General features: G+C 48.0%; 1 protein-coding gene across 4 annotated transcripts in view; it reads left to right on the top strand.

The window, feature by feature from the left end:
* Positions 1-18829, top strand: part of Sh3pxd2b (SH3 and PX domains 2B) — a 107168-nt gene that overhangs the window by 22863 nt on the left and 65476 nt on the right. For all 4 annotated transcript variants that reach the window (XM_045151544.1, XM_045151542.1, XM_045151545.1 and 1 more), the window contains exon 2: positions 8919-8999. In XM_045151544.1, coding sequence (XP_045007479.1) covers positions 8919-8999 — 81 coding nt within the window. The remainder of the gene's footprint in view (positions 1-8918; positions 9000-18829) is intronic.

Below are 18829 nucleotides of genomic sequence, written 5' to 3'. Positions count from 1 at the left end.
CCTGAGACTACAGAGTGAATGCCAGGTCAGCCTGGACTAGAGTGAGACCCTACCTCGAAAAACCGAAACAAAATAATAATAATAAGTAAATAAAAATGAACCAGAGGCTGGAGAGATGGCTCAGCAGCAGTTAGAGGCACTTATTTACAAAACCTGATGGCCTGGGTCCAATTCCCCAGTACCCCTTTGTAAAGCCAGATACACAAACTGGTGTGTGTATCTGGAGTTTGTTTGCAGTAACAAGAGGCCTTGTGTCCCTCCCCCCACCACTTTTCTCACTCTATGCAAATAAATAAATAAATAAATATTTTAGAAATCAATTGGGCATGGTGGTGCATGCCTTTAATCCCAGCACTCAGGAGGCTGAGGTAGGAGAATCCCCATGGGTTTGAGGCCAGCCTGGGGCTTCTCCCAGGACCTCCTGGGTTAAAGTGAGACCCTGCCTTGGAAAGAAAACAAACACAGAAATTAATCCCTGGCCAGTGCAAGGCCCTAGTGTGAAGACTTGATCATGTGACCCGTGCATCTCCCCACCCATATCATTACTGTCAGCCTGGAGTTGGAGCCAGGTCCTCAGCCCACCCCGGAAGTCCCACCAAATTGATCAGCAGAGCAGTGAGATTGGAGGACACCCCTTGGGCCTCCACAGAAAACCATGAGATTACAGCACTGTGGGCCAGGTAGCAGCAGCTGGCCTGTCCTTGGGGCAGCATGTCTGTAACTTCTGGGGTCCTTTCATGGCTGGGACAGGGTTAAGGGGCCAGCAGAAAAAAGGCCCATCAGTTCACTTAGGACTTTGGAAGGGTCATACATACTTGGAATCCCCCACCCACCCATCAGCCTAGGCGTGGACCTGCCAAGGGTGGTGAGGATAAAGTATTAGACAACATTCAGAGAATGTTTTTCTGGAAATCCTAACCATGACTAGAGATTTTATTCAGCTCCTTTTCTCTGCAGCCTGGGAAGTGGGAAGGACCAGCGTCCTTAACCCATTTTGCTGGAACACAAAAATTCCAAGAAGTAAATGACAGTGAGCCCAAGGCACAAGTCCCAGAAGCCAAATCCTGTTGTTGTCTCCCCCAGCTTGTGAGAACCAGCATCTGCCACCCCACAGTCAGTATTGCTGTGGCACTGGCTGAAGCTATACCCAGCACATGGTGGCCTTGAGGACAAGTAGGATAGCAGAGAGGATGCTGGCCTGGGTTCAGAGGAGACACTGTTCTTCCAGTCTTTCTATAAAGTGAAGTCTTGTTCTCTGATTAGAAAATAAAGATGGAGCCGGGCATGGTGGTGCACGCCTTTAATCCCAGCACTCGGGAGGCAGAGGTAGGAGGATCACTGAGAGTTCAAGGCCACCCTGAGACTCCATAGTGAATTCTAGGTCAGTCTGGGCTAGAGTGAGACCCTACCTTGAAAAACCAAAAAAGAAAGAAAGAAAGAAAGAGAGAGAGAGAGAGAGAGAGAGAAAGAAAGTAGGGAAGGAAGGAAGGAAGGAAGGAAGGAAGGAAAAAAGGGAGGAAAAGGAAAGGAAAGAAAAAGAGAAAAGAAAAGAAAAGAAAGAAAAGAAAAGAAAGATGGAGCCAGGCGTGGTGGCACACACTTTTAATCCCAGCACTCGGGAGGCAGAGGTAGGAGGAACGCCATGAGTTTAAGGCCACCCTGAGACTACATAGTGAATTCCAGGTCAGCCTGGGCCTCAGTGAAACCCTACCTTGCAAAACCAAAAAAGAAAGAAAGAAAGGTAAGGTCAGGCTGGAGAAATGTATGGCTTAATGATTAAAGGCACTTGCTTGGAAAGCACGCTAGTCTGGATTTGATTCCCCAATACTCTTATAAAGCCAGACACACCAAGTGGCACATGCATCTGGAATTTGTTTGCAGTGGCAAGAGACCTTGGTGCACCCATACACACACACTCTCTCTCAAATAAACAAATACGAATATTTTCTAAGGGTGGGGGCTGGGGAGCTAGCTCGCCTAAAGCACTTGCCATTGCAACTCTAAGACCCTGCGTTTGGATCCCCAGAACCGGTGTAGCAGCCGGAAGCCGTGCAGGCTTCTGAAATCCCGGCGTCCATTCAGTGAGAAGGGAGGTGGGGACAGAAAAGCTTCTCGAAAGCTCCAGGAATGAAGTGGTGAATGAGAGACTTGGCCTCAAAGGATGCTGAAGGCAACAGTGAACACCTGAAAGTTGTCCTCTGACCTCCACATGTACACATAGGAACATGCATATACACACATACACTAAATAAGTAAGTGGAAAAAGCTTAAAAGAAAATACAGATAGTCACTGGCTTGTGACAGTTCCACTTGCCATTTGACTTTATACTTGGAATTTGAAGTTTGTGCCGTACTAGATGTGTGGCCTGAAGAGTCCACCAGTACACACAGTAGCCTGTGGAGCTGCCGGGTGGCCTCAGGACATTTCCTATTTCGAGTATTTCCCATTGTGAGTCAAGGAGCATCTAGATGGTATTAAAAAAAAAGAGAAGAAAAGAAGAAAAAAAAAAAAACTAAAAAGGGCAGGAAAAATTTCTCAGTGGTTAAGGCACTTGCTTGTGAAGCTCAAGAAACCAGGTTTGATTCCCCAGTACCCATGTTAAGCCAGATACACGAGGTGGTGCATGTTTCTGGAGTTCATTTGCAGTGGCTAGAGGCCCTGATGCGCCCATCCTCTTTCTCTATCTACCTCCTTCTCTCCTTCTTAAATAAAGAAAAATAATGTTTTAAAAAAATCTAAAAATAGCCAGGTGTGGTGGCACACATCTTTAATCCCAGCATTCGGGAGGCAGAGGTAGGAGAATCGCTGTGAGTTCAAGGCCACCCTGAGACTACACAGGTCAGCCTGAGCTGGAGTGAGACCCTACCTCGAAAAACCAGAAAAAAAAAAAAAATCTAAAAATACAAGGTAGTGTTAAGAACAGGATTATGGGCTAAAGAGATGGCTTAGCAGTAAAGGCACTTGTTTGCAAAGCCAAAGGACCTCGGTTCCATTCCCCAGGACCCACATAAGCCAGATGCACAAGGTGGCACATGCCTCTGGAGACTGCAGTGGCTGCAGTCCCTGGCCTGCCCATTCTTTCTCTCTCTCTCTCTCTCTCTCTCTCTCTCTCTCTCTCTCTCTCTCTCTGTTTCTCTCTCTCAAAATAAAATATTTAAAAGAGAGAGAGTGTGATGGCACATACCTTTAATCCCAGCACCCAGGAGGCAGCGGTAGGAGGATCACTGAGAGCTCAAGGCCACCCTGAGAATACATAGTAAATTCCAGGTCAGCCTGAGCTGGACTGAGACCCTGTCTCAGGAAAAAAAAAAAAAAAGACTAGAATTATAAGGCTTCAATATTACTACCAACCCTGAGGGAACCACTGACGTGTATAGTTACACAATCACACTGCACACACATGTGCATTTACATAGAGTGCAGCCAATCCTCATTATTCATGGACTCCATATTTTTGAATTTGAATATTCGTTGAAACGGGGCCCCGAAGCAAACGCCGCAGTACTTTTGCGGGCACGGGCATGCACAGAGTGGTGGAAATTTTCATCACCCGACGGCTGCGTGTTCCCAGCTGAGGTTGGAGGAGGGATGCTTGGCCCTTGCAGCAGCTTGCCTGCTCTAAACAAAGTTCCTTTTCCTGCTCTATTTGGTACTATGTCTTAGATTTTTTTGGTGTTGTTGTTGGCCATTTTGCTGTTTAAAATAGCCCCAGAGGGTCAGTGTAGTGACCCTATACTGATGTCACAGTCACCTTCCTATGGCTGGGACAAAACACCCAACCAGCGGTAACTAATGAGAGGAAAGGGTTCATTTCAGCCCACAGCTTCAAGGGGAAGTTTCTGTCCTGATGGAGAAAGTATGACAGACCTGAGGAAGAAGCCTAGGTCACGTCTCCTCATCAGCAGGAAGGAAGTGGTGCAGTGAACACCCAGTGGGCTGGACTAACAAACCACGAGGTCCACCCCAGGGACACACCTCCTCCAGCAAGGCTCCACCTCCCAAAACTACTACAACTTTTCCAATTGCCACCAGCTGGGGACCGCGTATTCCAAACACATGAGCCTAAGTGAGACATTTCCTTCAAACCCCATAGCCAGGAAGGCTACACTGTACCTTACATACATACATTAGAAAAGCTTCATTCAAGGGGCTGGAGAGATAGCTTAGCAGTTAAGGCGTTTGCCTGCAAAGACAAGGGATCCCAGTTCAACTCTCCAGGACATACGTAGGCCAGATGCACAAGAGGGCACATGCATCTGAAGTTTGTTTGCTGTGGCTGGAGGCCCTGGCACACCCATTCTCTCCCTCTCTCTCTCTCTGCCTCTTTCTCTCAAGTAAATAAATGTATTTTTAAGAAAAGAAAAGCTTCATTCAAGTCGGGCATGGGAGGACATACCTTTAATCCCAGCCCTCAGGAGGTAGAGGTCAGAGGATCTCCATGAGTTCGAGGCCACTCTGTGAGACACATAGTGAATTCCAGGTCTGGGCTAGAGTGAGACCCTATTGCAAATATATATATATATATATCATACATTCATGCACACACAGATTTATGCTCCATGTATATTACTATGTGCAGGTGTCCCCTTAGGGTTTTCTGGGGAAGGTGGAGCCCTGGGAGGTCATTTGGAGGGACAGGCTGGCCGGCCCTCACCCTTGTTTCTGTGCTCACTGTGATGATCATGGTGGTGATGATTCATCCTGTCAACTTGATCAGATTGCGAAACATCTCGATTAGGAGCCCTCACCTGTGGGGTGTCCGTGACTCAGTTTCCTCATCAATGATACGGTGTGTGTGTAATGCTTGGCTCAGTGTCTGAATACGGCCAACGTTCCATAAAGAAGCTGTCCTCAGGGCTGAGAGATGGCTCAGCAGTTGAAGGCAGTTGTCTCTGTGGGATAAAGTTTGCCTCGTAGTTTGAAAGTTCAAGTCCAAGATTGGGCAGCCCCATGGGTTGGGGCTCTCTGGTGGGGGCACTGGATGGCAGTGGCAGGAGCCAGAGAGACTGAGAACAGATCCAACGGTCCCCTTCAAGGGCGCTTCTCCAGTGACGTTAAACCTCCCATTACCTCCAAACCTGGGGATGACACTTTGACACATGGACTTCTGCGTAAGTACCGCAGGGTAACTGACTGCACCACTGAAGCTCTCCACGTGTGGACTTGGCTGATCAGTTTACACTCAGACTGTAGCACACTGTTATGTCTTGTGTCAGGGAATTGTCTAGAAGTCTGCCCGGATCTAGGGACTCAGACAGTGTCTTGGCTTTCCTCACTTGGCTGTTTTCCGTGACACATGGTTCTACGCAGCCATTGCAGGGGCCTGGGTGGCATTTGACCACTGAGCGTCCCTCCATCCCAAGACATCGAGGTTTGGCCAGAGGTGGATTCCAGTAAATCAGTTAGGCCTATTGCACAAGCTTCGCACTGTAGACGCAGAACTGTGAAGTTCTTAAGCCAGAGGTCAGGGATGGATTGCTTAAACAGAAGTTTTTCCACTTATGGGAATGTGCTTTGTGTTGGTAGTAAGAAATGAATTGACAATCTCGCTTTTAACTTTTTTGTGTGTTTTTTTTTTCCTTATGAGTACTGTCCTTGAAAGTCATCGAAACTTTGCTTGGACATCTCCAGGGACCTAGCATATAGTAGTTTCAGCGTCTAGGCCTCAGTTTACCCAACCAGAAAGTGCAATCATTACTTATACCTGAATTCTGCAGTTTCTCTCAACTTTTTGCTTTGTTTTGTTTTTTGGATCAAGGTCTCACTCTAGCCTAGACTAACCTGGAACTTATTCTGTAGCCCAGGCTGGCCTTGAATTCAGGGTGGTCCTCCTACCTCAGCTTCCCAAGTGCTGGGATTAAAGGCGTGCACCTCTATGCCTGGCCTCTTGCTGCTTTTAACTTCTTATTAGAGACAAAAGAAGTCTCTTTATCATTGCCTTTCTCCAAACCATTTTCCACATAAAAGCTGGAGGGATAAATAGAATATATTTTTTAATATTTTTATTTATTTGTCTACAAGCAGAGAGTGAGAGAGAGTGAGAAAGAATGGGCATGCCAGGGCCTCCAGCTGCTGCAAATGAACTCCAAGATGCATGCACCACTTTGTGCATCTGGCTTTACGTGGGTACTGGGGAACTAAAGCTGAGTCATGAGGCTTTGCAGACAAGCTCCTTAGCTGCTGAGCCATCTCTACAGCATTTTTTTAGCATTTTTATTTATTTTTTTATTTAAGAGAAAGAGAAGAAAAAAAGAGACAGACAGAAGGAGAGTGAGTATGGACACATCAGGGCCTCCTGCCACTACAAATAAACTCCAGACGCACACACCGCTCTGTGCATTTGGCTTTACATGGGTCCTGGAGAATCAAATGCAGGTCATCAGGCTTTGCAAGCACGTGCCTTTAACCTCTGAGTTATTTCTCCAGGCCTAGACGATTTTTAAAATATATACAGTGGAGCCTGGCATGGTGGCGCACACCTTTAATCCCAGCACTTGGGATGCAAAGATAGGGGGGTTGCTGTGAGTTCAAGGCCACCCTGAGACTCCATAGTAAATTCCAGGTCTGCCTGGGCTAGAGTGAGACCCTACCTCGAAAAACCAAAATAAATAAATAAATAATAAAATAAATATATATAGAGAGAGAGAGGGGGGAGGAGAATCTGGCAATATAGCTCTGTGTTAGTGTGTGTGCTGAGCATGTACAAGGCCCAGGATTCTGTCCCCAGTGTGACTAGACAGACAGACAGACATACATACTGTATCAAATCTCAAGTACTGCCATATAGATCACACAATTGGATTTGATCATTATGCATAGTATACATATATCAACTTATCAAACCATACTCCATAAATATGTACAAATAAAATAATTAAGTGAGCTGGGTGTGGTGGCATATGCCTTTAATCCCAGCACTTGGGAGGCAGAGGTAGGAGGATCACTGTTAGTTTGAGGCCACCCTGAGACTACATAGTGAATTCCCGGTCAACCTGAGCTAGAGGAACACCCTATCTTGGAAATAAAAATAAAAGAATATTAAGTGAGATATGTTTATTATCATTACACACACAGCCCTCCATGGCCCAAGGTGTAATTATTAGCCCAGGAACTGGGGCAGTCAGTAGATTTTGCTTCAGACAGAGTTAGATATAAAGGTCAGACTTCATCCAAAGACTCCCACTGTGGCTTCATTCACAGGAAGGCCCCTGCCCACAAGGTGATTAAGTGACCCCAAGAAGCCTTGGAGAAAGAGAACTGATTTTTCTGAAGAGTTACAGCTGAAGTCCCAAGGCTGACTTTTACCGGCTGTCTGATTGCCCCAGCTCAGGTCACATGTTCACCTCTCCAATTAGTATGGATAATACCTCTTCGGTTCTAAGGGTCTGGGTAAGGTAGGGAAAGGGGTCCCTAGGAGAAATACTCTGGTGATCAGGATTGGACAAACCTTTCAACTGAAGGTAGCCCACTGCGTGTGTGTGTGTGTGTGTGTATTCATGTGTGTGCCACAGCATGTGTGTGGAAGTCAGAGGACAGCTTCTGGTATTGGCTCTTAACCTTCCACTTCATTTAAGACAGGGTCTCTCATTTGCCAGGCTATTGTTTGAAATGTAGTGAACTCATTTGTGATGTTTTGTGTTCCTCAGAAAGCCTGATGGCCTGGATCTAGCCTCCAGTACCCACATAAAGCCACATGCACAAAGTGACACACACATCTGGAGTCTGTTTGCTGTGGCAGGAGGCCCTGGTGCACCCATTCTCCCTCTCTGTTTGTGTATTTGGCTCATGGCTTCTGGGAGGCTGTAGGTGTGCTGGGATTACAGACACTTGCTGCAGCCCCCAGCTTACCTCGGTTCTGGGGATCCAACCTGTCATGTGTTAGCATCTTCATGGAGACATGTGCCTCTGACTTCCAGCACCTCAATTTCCCCAAATTTCTGACCCGTGTATTGTTTCCTGTATGTGCCATACATAACATGCGACAAAGGCTGAAGACGCAGCCCCGTGGTTGATAGAATGTCCCCATCCTCGGGATCCCGTACGTGTCCCCAGGAGCAGAGGAAGCAGGTTCTGTTAGCGCCGTCACAGGTGGAGAAGCTGGGACCCAGAGGGGATGTTTAACTGTGCCTGGGCCCTCACTGGTGGGAATGGCACGGTGGCTCCGTGTGCAGGACCTGGAGGAGATTAAGTGCGTCAGGTTCCCTGGCTTCTGGTGGCTTCTGTTGACAGAAGGGCCAGCGCTTTAGCTTGCTGACCTGTGTGAGGAGCCAGATATCATGACCTGGCTGAAAGGAGCAGTTTGCCCCAAGCTAACACTAGGCTGTCACTGCCACGTGCTGGATGTCCTCTGCGTCTCCTTGCACAGCTCCGCAGTGGGTGGGGGGCTGTCACTCCCCTGTTTCTGAGGAGGGTTGAAGGCTTGGAGACAGCAAGGGACTGGTCCATCTGGCCCTTGGCCCAGTCGAAATTGAAACACAGGACTTTCTGGGTCTGACTCCCCCCTGCCAGCCAGGTCCCAGAGATGAAAGACGCTTTTCTTAGCCTAACTTGAATTGCTGTAACAGAATACCACAGATGGGTAATTGGTAAAGAATGGAGATTTATTTCTTACAGTGTGGGAAGGCCAGGATCAAGGGGCTGGCATCTGGCAAAGGCCTTTGTGGGGCATAACCCATCCAGCAGGAGGAAGGAAGGGAGAAGGAGAGAAGACAAGCAGGTTGAACCCACTTTTATAACAAACTCACTGGTGATAGGGGACCCACTTCAGAGAGAATGTTATTAAGCTATTTAAGGACTTCTTAAAGGTCAGGCCTCCCCACACTGTTCGCTGGGGATGAAGTGTCCAACATGAAGGAGAGCAAGTCCAAACCATGTCCCATGCCTTGGGGCTAACCGCTGTCTCCTTCCCTCCCGGCAGGTCTACATCATTCGAGTCACGTGGTCCAGCGGCTCCACAGAGGCCATTTACCGGCGCTACAGCAAGTTCTTCGACCTGCAGGTAAGCATTTGGGGTGGGAAAAGGGGGTGATTGGACTTGCCTTCCACTGTGGCTCTAGAGGCCAGGCTTTTTATGTCCACAACTTCAAAATGGCTGGAGAGATGGCTCAGCAGTCAACAGTGCTTGCTTACAAAACCCGATGGCCTGGGTTCAGTTCCCCAGTACCCATGTAAAGCCAGATGCCCGAAGTAGCACATGCATCTGGAGGCATCCTGGTGGTAGGGGGCCCTGGGGTATCCGTTCTTCCCTCCCCAGAACACGTGAGCCTATGGGGACATTTTACCTTCAAACACCAATGGTCACTTCTCAGAAGTCCCAGCAAGCATCGCACTGTGTATCATGGGCTTATCTCTCTGCCAGTAAATATATATGAGCAGTTTGACAGCCAGTGGCTTTCTTGGGTCACTGTGGACATCAAGGGAAAGAGATTCCAGTTTCTCCCAGAGGCTCGGTGATGTTCATTGTAGGTATTGCAGGTATTCTTGACTGCATAAACCCAATCTGTTCCTAACAATGTGGACTGGAAAATGTTTGGAAGCCCGTGTCTTCTTATTATAGAAAGAAGAGGGCCAGATAGTAATGGGATCTTAACAACTTTCTCCAGTATCTCTTAACACCTACAAGGCGTATAGCCAAGAGTGGTTGCATTCTGTGTGTAACAATTGAGATGCCAGTCACCTGGTTATTTGAAATGTAGCGAACTCATTCATGATGAATAACTAAGGGTCTGGAGAGATGGCTTAGCAGTTAAGGCACTTGCCTGTGAAGCCTAAGGACTCAAATTCACTTCCCCAGGACCTGTGTAAGCCAGATGCACAAGGTAGCGCATGTGTCTGAAGTTCATTTGCAGTGGCTGAAGGCCCTGGAGCACCCATTCTCTCTCCCTCTCTCTCTCTCTCTCTCTGTCTCTCTGTCTTTCAAACAAATAAATAAAATAAAATAAATACTATTTAAGAAATCAATCAATCAATCAATAAGCTGCCATCTAAACTGGGCATGACAGGAACAGGAGGGAAGAGACAAACATGGGGGCAGTGACGACCAGCATGGCCCAGTGTCCCGAGTGGGAGACACACCTCTGTGTGAGAGCAGACAGTAGCGTGAAGGGCTACCATATCCTTTCCTTCGGGCCTGGTGATAACAGACACTTTACAGTGCATCTTCAGGGGCATAACTGCTTTCGCACATTGCTAGCCTGATGTTCCAGGTGGCCAGTGTCTGCATCCAGAGCTCTGCCTTGGTGTATGCCAGGGGCCTTTTGCCAACCTGGCACCACCAAGAAGGAACAGCCAGGCTCGGGAACAATGATAATGTGATTGGTGCCCTAAGGGGTACTTACATCCATGTCTCCCCATCAACCAAGCCCACGCAGCCAGTGGACTCACGAGGAGGGCCGTGGTCAGGGTCACAGGAAGAACAAAGCAGTTTGCTTGGCACCTGGATAAAAACCTGCTGCCAGTCTTGGAAGGCCCCAGTGTCCACTGGCAGCTCCTAGCCATCTGTCCTGTGTCCTCAGAACCATCCAGCCAGCCAGCTTCATTTTCCTGCCAGCCTCTCTGGGCCAGCCTCTTGACTGGCCCATTGGCCTATATCTGCCAGCCATCGGTCCCTGTCCCGCCCTGTTGTCAGCAAGCTGGGATCCCTGGGTGCAAGTTCTAAACTCCAGGAGAAAGAATCTGGTGATGCTCTTGGTCCTAGGCTAAGAATCTCCCCCCCCCCCCAGCCTGTCAGCTGTGATGGGAAGCAGAAGACACTGGTATGGAAATCACCACCTGAAGGTGAAATTCCAGAAGGAAGCGGGCAGGGTGCCCTGGAAGCTCCTGACAAGACTGTGACTTGAACTCCCTATGCCAGCCTAACCCAAAGATAGACTCAGGCTCGAAGCTCAGCTTTGCCATGTCAGATCTTCTGTGGCCTCAGCTTCCTCGTCTGCATAACGAGAATGACAGTGCTTTCCTTATGCATCTCTTGTGACAGTGAAGCAAGATGAGCCCTGTTCAGTGCATTAGCTGTCATCTGTCCCTCTGCACACATGTGACTTGCACCCGGTGACTTCCTTTGCAAGTGCTCCATCACAGGTCTTCCCTGACCCAGATCTGTGACTCCTCCCATGTTCTGTTCTGACTTAACTTTATTTCTACCACCACTTAAAAATCAGGTTTGGCAAGGCTGAAGAGATGGCTTAGTGGTTAAGGCACTTGCCTGTGAAGCCTGAGGACTCACATTCAATTCCCCAGAACCCACGTAAGCTAGATGCACAAGATGGCTCATGTGTCTAGAGTTTGGTTGCAGGGTCTGAAGGCCCAGGCACACCCATTCTCTCTCTCTCTCTCTCTCTCTCTCTTAAATAAATAAATAAATAAATAAATAAATAAAATACTTAACATTTTTAAAAATCAGGTTTAGGCTGGAGAGATGGCTCAATGGTTAAAGGCTCTTTCTTACAAAGCCTAATGACACAGGTTCAATTCCCCAGTACACATATAAAGCCAGCGGCACAAAGTAATGCATTCAGCTGCAATTTGTGTGTAGTGGCAAGAGACCCTAATGTGCCCATTCATTTGTTTTTGTTGTTGTTGTTGTTTTCTCTCTCTCTTTCTCTCTTACTCCCTCTCATATAAATAAAAAAACTTAAAAATTTTTTCTTCCCAGCTTGGCCTAACTCAATAATGTCCAGAGTGTTGCAGAGATGGCTTAATGGTTGAGGTGCTTGTTTGCAAGCCTAATGGCCCATTTTCAAATACCCATTACCAAAGTGGTGCATGCATCTGTGCATCTGGAGGTTGTTTGCAGCAGCTGGAGGTCCTGGTGTGTTCATTCTCTCTGTCTGTTCCTCTTCTATCCACTCTCTGCTTGCAACTAAATAAAAGCATTTTTAATATTTCATTTATTTATTTATTTGAGAGAGGGGGGAGAGAGGCACGGGGGGGGGGAGAGGGAGAGAATGGGCACACCAGGGCCTCCAGCCGCTGCAAATACATACTCCAGATATATGTGCCACCTTGTGTACCTGGCTTACATGGGTCCTGAGGAATCGAACCCAGGTTCTTTGCCTTTTCCAGCAAGCATTTAACCACTAAGCCATCTGTCCAGCCCAAAACAAACATATTTTTAAAAAAAAAAGTTGTCCAAAGGCAGAGCTTTGGGCAGCTTTAAGGAGTTCCAGGGGGGGCAGAGTGAGGAAGCCATGCAATTCCATAGGGTCCGTGTCAAGCTGGGAGCAGCCCTGCCCGCCCGGCGGCTTGGCTCAGCTATCCCCAGGGACCAGGCAGTTAGGCCCAGCCCACGTGGGGCTACAACGCCCTCACACTGAATGACTTCATGATTCCACGTCCTATCTGGCACATAGCCTTGGTGTGGGTGTGGGGAGGGCGGGGCTTGGTGGAGGAGGGACTTGGTTAGTGGAGCATAATAGAAAAAGTAGAGGTTTCTGTCAGGAAACGTGGCCCCCTGCACCCGCCAGCTGTGCGGCTGAGGACCCACTCCTTGACCCCGCTGCACCAGTGTCCTCATCAGTGACATGGGTGACAAGAATAAAAAAGAGCTGGCCTTTCTGATCATATGCACAGTTCTACTAAATATACAGAAGCGTGACTCCCGTAATCCTCACAGCCTATCACATTGCACAGGTGAAGACACCCAGGCTCAGAGAGTTCAACCATTCGCCTGAGTCATATGCTAGAGAGCGTCAGAACTCGGGCTGGAGGTTTGGCGGAGACACCAAAGTCCACGCTCTTAGCCACTCTGCTGTCTTGGTGGTCATGTCCCCAAGAGGCGAACCACAGAGACAGAAAGCACATCATTAATACTCGAAGACATGCTTATATGTACCAAGAGTCTTTTGGGTTGTGGGCAGGGAGTGATGAAAATATTCTAGAATTAGATAGTGGCCATGATTGCATAGCCATGTGAATCCTTGGGAAAATGCTGACGGGTGTCATTTTTTTTTTTCCTCCTTTTTGGTTTTTCAAGGTAGGGTCTCACTCTAGCGCAGGCTCACCTGGAATTCACTCTGTATTCTCAGGGTGGCCTTGAACTCACGGTGATCCTCCTATCTCTGCCTCCCTAGTGCTGGGATGAAAGGTGAGTGCCACCACACCCGACCTGATGGGTATAATTTTAAAAGGTGGATGTTGAGCTGGAGAGATGGCTTAGAGGTTAAGACACTTGCCTGCAAAGCCTGAGGACCCAGGTTTAGTTCCCCAGCACCCACATAAGCCAGGTGCACAAAGGGACGCATGTGTCTGGAGTTCGTTTGCAATTGCTGGATGCCCTAGCATGCCCATTCTCTCTCTCTCTCTTTTTCTCACTCTTAATTTCTCCCTCAACATGGATAAATAAATTAATTAAGAAACATAAAAAGTGGGTTTTGTGGTATGCGAAGGTATCGCTCAATTCTTTTAAAAGGTGGTGAGACCACGTGGGCAGTGCATGCTGCCAAGCACAGAGCGAATGGCTGGTGGGTTGCGGAGAGGCGGGCACTGCTGCTCAGAATGGGTGGAAAGATGAATGGAGGATGTGGTTCCAGTTTAGTGAGGTTCCGGGCTTTGCAATCAGACAGAGCTGGGCTTCGCTCCAACTCTAGCCTCCCTCAAGCAGTGAGTTGCGGTTTTATTCCAGCCATTGTGTGTGCAGACGACCGAGCCATACTCAAGATGGATTTTTCCCATCAGCTAATTAATATGCTGTCAGCTGAATGGGACTGAAACGTCGAAGGGCACTTGGCTTTGGATGGGGCTGGGTCCGGGGCCTCTGAGTTAAGGAGAACTTGTCTTGCTCTGTCACTGGGCTTTCTTTGTGCCTGGTCCCTGAGTTGAGGAGTAAGGTGGCAGCCATGGCTCTGGACTGGGCTCAGCAGATCAGCACAGTGACTTTTAGGGTCAAGGAGCACACCTCAGTGTTTTAAGCTCATCTGAGGCCATGTGACCAGGCCATCGGGACCAGAAAAAAGGACCAGCATCCTGCCTGTGTGGCTGGATACTAGGTGCTAATTTCCTCAGATGATATTAGGGAGTCCAGAGCCGCCCCCTCTGGTGGGACAGGACGTTAGACAAAATTCAAAGGGAGGCCTTGAAGGAAGGTGAGAGGGTGACCAAGGCTGTCCCCAGCAGATAGCTCCTCCCCTTCATTTTCTGGCTTGTCTTAGAAAAGCTGGACCCCAGTGGTCATGCCGGCTGCTATAAACTGACACCTGGCCACGTGTGTCTTATTCATATGAGAACACAGAGGTTGGAATAGAGCCCTGGGCTTAGGACAGGAGAACCTGGTGTGTGGTCCCAGCCCTTTGTTATCAGCTGTGTCTCTTGGACAGGTCACTCAGCCTCTCGGGAGTGGTCCTTTCTGCCTTTAGCTGAGCCCATGCTAGAGAGTACATCAGAACTCAACAGAAGGAATTGGCATCGAAGCAGGGCCCGGGAATGGATGGCTGAGTTGAAGACAGTGCTTAACAGAAATGAAGTTTGGTGGAACCACATAATAATAAAAACAATAATTTTTGACTGAGCCCCAATGCAGCATTTACTGCCATCTTTTCTGAGGACAGAAACCAGTGAGTTCTCAATTGTAGGCAATCCTGTCAAGCAGGAAAGGTGCCTCAGGAGCCTCTAGCTAACTCCTGGCCTAAGACTCCACCAGCTACATTTATCTAGCTGCCTCCTCTCCCACCTCATATGCTCTATCCCATGTAACCTTCCAGATCAGAGGATGCGTCCAATGTAAATGGAATAGGGTTCCCTTCCCCCAAATGTTACCTTATTGATGGTACATAGCTAAGAAGATACAGTATTTATCTTCCCACATAATCACCAAGTATTTCATATATATATATGTGTATATATATATGTATATATATATATATATATATAATTTATTTATTTATTTGAGAGAGAGAAAGTGGAGAGAGAGAGAGAGAGAGAGAGAGAGAGAGAATAGGCATGCCAGGGCATCCAGCCACTGCAAATAAACTCCAGACACATGTGCTCCCTTGTGCATTTGGCTTACGTGGGTCCTGGAGGATCAAACCAGGATCCTTTGGCTTTGCAGGCAAATGCCTTAACCACTAAGCTATCTCTCCAGCCCCCCTCACCAAGTATTTCTAAAGCAGAAACATAGTGCTTTCGGGCAGGTACATCCAAACTCAAACATAGGCCTACTCCCCAGAACAGTTTGCCCTTTCCTTGACATGTCTGACCATAGTGTTCATTCATTCATTCATTCATACATATAAGGTACTCTCCACATGCCAGTGAGCAGGAAGGGGGCAGAAGAAATGCCAGAAGACCAAAGAAGGAAGTGGAGCCAAGAAAATGTAGGTCAGCAGAAGAGGTGGCAGAAAGAATGTAAGAGCCAAAGGAAGGGTAGGACTCCTTACAATGTACTCCCCCCAGACACAAAATGGCCTGGATATCCATGACCTCACAGTACCTACACAAGACCACATCATAAGAGGAGGAAAAGATCATGACATCAGAATAAAAGAGAGACGGCTTGAGATGTGGAGGGGATATGATGGAGAATGGAGTTTCAAAGGGGAAAGTGGAGGGAGGGAGGGTATTACCAAGGGATAGTTTTTAGAATCATGGAAGTTGTTAATAAAAATTTGAAAGAAAGAAAAGAAAGAAAGAAAATGGAGTCCATACCAGGTGTGGCGGCTCATGCCTGGAATCCCAGCTCCCGGGGGGATTAGGCAGGAGGATCAGCACCAGTGTCAGGCCAGCCTGGGCTACAGAGTAAAACCCTTGAAAACCAAATGAATGAGTGAATGGGGAAGGCAGCGCTCGGCCTAGACAGAGACTGGCAGCCAGGCTGAAGGCCCAAGCCCGCTCTGTGCAATGAAGCAGTGCACTGGCGTTTCCTGTCACTGAGCAGACATCTGTGTTTGAACTTCTCTTTGAGACAGGCTCTCGCCCAGTTGCCTAGGCTGGCCTTGAACTCTGTTCCCCTTGCCTCAGTCTCCTGAGAAGTTGGGACTGTAGGCCTGTGCCACCATGATTGGGTTTTTCCAGGACTGCCTGTGTCCCTCTGCTGCAGACAGCCTGCCTCTAGTGGCCCGCATGGAATCCCTGAAGGACTACTTCAAGAGCTCTCGGTGCCAACGGTGACATTTCCTGTGCAGAAGCAGCTTGTGGCCTAGGAGCTTGTCCCACAGAGCTGATGCTCAGTCCTAGACCTGCCAATGGCAGCCGTGTCGATCAGAGTCCTTCTTCATAGGGTGATAAAGAAAGCAAAATAAGGGCTGGAGAGATGGCTTAGCAGTTAAGGCATTTGCCTGCAAAGCCTAAGGACCCAGGTTTGATTCACCAGGACCCACGTAAGCCAGATGCACAAGGTGGTGCATATGTCTGGAGTTTGTTGACAGCAGCTGAAGGCCCTGGTGCGCCCATTCTCGCCTTCTCCTACCCCTTCTCTCTGCCTGACTCTTTCTCTCTGTCTCTCAAATAACTTAGTAATTTTTTTATATCTTTTTAAATATTAAAATAAGACTGGATACAGTTTAGTGGTTAAAGATACTTTCTTGCGCTATACGTGGTGGCACACACTTTTACTCCCAGCACTCGGGAGGCAGAGGTAGGAGGATCGCCATGAGTTCGAGGCCACCCTAAAACTACATAGTGAATTCCAGGTCAGCCTGGGCTAGAGCGAGACCCTACCTTGGGGGAAAAAAAAAAAAAAGATACTTTCTTGCAAAGCCTGCTGGCCCCAGTTCAATTCCCAAACTGCCCACAAAAGCCAGATGCAGAAAAGTGGCGTGTGTGTCTGGTGTTCTTTTGTAGCAGCAAGAGGCTCTGGTCCATACACACATGTGCATGCACGCATGTACGCATAAAATGCAAAAGAAGAAAACTGAATATGGCTTAGAGGAAGGTGAATATTAATTACCGTTCACCTCGCACTGTCTCTATGGTAGTCACTAGTCACATGAGGCCCTTTAAGTGGGACTTTTTGTTATTGAAATTAAATACAAATCTAAAATCCATTTGTCAGTCACAGCTGCTCATTGGCCTCTTGGCTACTACATCAGACAGCCCAGAGAGGAAACATTTCCATCTGTTAGTCAGCACTCTGCTCCTGTGGCAAAATACCAAGGCAATCAACTTAAGAGGAGGGAAAGGGGCTGGCGAGATGATTTAGCACTTAAGGTACTTGCCTGCAAAGCCAAAGGACCCACATTCAATTCCTCAGTCCCCAAGAAGGAGCCAAATGCACAAAGTGGCCAGATGCACAAGGTGGCACATGTGTCTGGAGTTTGTTTGCAGTGGTTAGAAGGCTCTGGCACATCCAATCTGTCTCTTTCTCTCTCTCACTCTTTTTTTCTTTTTTGTTTTTCTCTCTCTCTCTCAAATAAATGAACAAAATATTTTTTTAAAAAAGAGTCCCATTGGTCATAATACCTGAAAGATTTGGGGAAGAATGAATTCTGACAGGCATATTTAAGAAAATAAAAAATAATAAAGAAGGGAAGTTTTATTTCGTCTTGTGGTTTTGTGGTTACTGGCCCTGTAGCTTTGGCCTGTGACAGTCCAGGACATCGTGGTGGGAGCCCTGATAAAGGAGGTCACTCATGATGGTCAGTATGCCGAGAGAGGCAGAAAGGGGCAGGGGCTCAATGCCCCCTATAAAGAATGACACCAGGGCTGGAGGGATGGCTTAGCGGTTAAGCGCTTGCCTGTGAAGCCTAAGGACCCCGGTTCGAGGCTCGGTGCCCCAGGACCCAGGTTAGCCAGATGCACAAGGGGGCGCACGCATCTGGAGTTTGTTTGCAGTGGCTGGAAGCCCTGGCGCGCCCATTCTCTCCCTCCCTCCCTCCCTCTCTCTCTCTCTCTCTCTCTCTCTGGCTCTCCTTCTCTCTGACTGTTGCTGTCAAAAAAATAAATAAAAAATGAACAAAATTTTTTAAAAAAAGAATGACACCAAAGCTGGGCGTGGTGGCGCACACCTTTAATCCCAGCACTTGGGAGGCAGAGGTAGGAGGATTGCCATGAGTTCAAGGCCACCCTGAGATGACAGTTAATTCCAGGTCAGCCTGGACCAGAGTGAGACCCTACCTCAAAAAAAAAACAAAAAAAAAAAAAAAAAAGAATGCACAGCCAGCTGGGCATGGTGGCACACACCTTTAATCCCAGCACTTGGGAGCCAGAGGTAGGAGGGTCACTGTGAGTTTGAGGCCACCCTGAGACTACATAGTGAATTCCAGGTCAGCCTGGACTAGAGTGAGACCCTACCTCAAAAAAATGAAAAAAAAAAGGGTGACACTGCCCCTACTGTGACCTTACTTCTTCCCACTGATGCCCACCTCTTACAGGTCCCACTGCCCCCAGTAACACCACAAGCTGTCAACCAAGCCTTTAAACAATTCTGGCACGTAGGACAATATGACTGAACCTTGAAGACAGTGTGCTAAGTGGAGGTAGCCAGTCACAAAAGGACACAGATTGTATGACTCCACTTCTGTGGAGGTGCCAGGAATAATGAAATTCACAGAGAGAAAGGAGACTGGTGGCACCAGGGAGGGGGTGAAAAGTTATTGAACAGGGCAGTTTTGCCTTTGGATGGTGAGGAGGCTGTAGGCATGGATGGGGTGATGGTCACGCACATGTGGATGTGTGTACTGCTGCCCATCCTGATGCCTGAGTGTGGCGGAAAGGCATGCTCCATGTGACACATGTTTAACGTGAGGGTTTTTTTTAGAAAACCACACAGCCTCCCAGGCTACTAAAATGCACTCCCCACTAAGTTTCAAAATGACAGCATTCGTTCGCACGGCTCCCTGGAGAGCTGTGTCCCTCATTTCACAGATGGCCTCACAGGCTGGACAGCTCTAGCTGGTAAAG

This window comes from Jaculus jaculus, chromosome 6, assembly GCF_020740685.1.
Source record: "Jaculus jaculus isolate mJacJac1 chromosome 6, mJacJac1.mat.Y.cur, whole genome shotgun sequence".
NCBI classification, from domain to species: Eukaryota; Metazoa; Chordata; class Mammalia; order Rodentia; family Dipodidae; genus Jaculus; species Jaculus jaculus.
The sequence above is the reverse complement of the archived record's forward strand: the minus strand, read 5'-3'. Positions and strand labels throughout refer to the sequence as shown.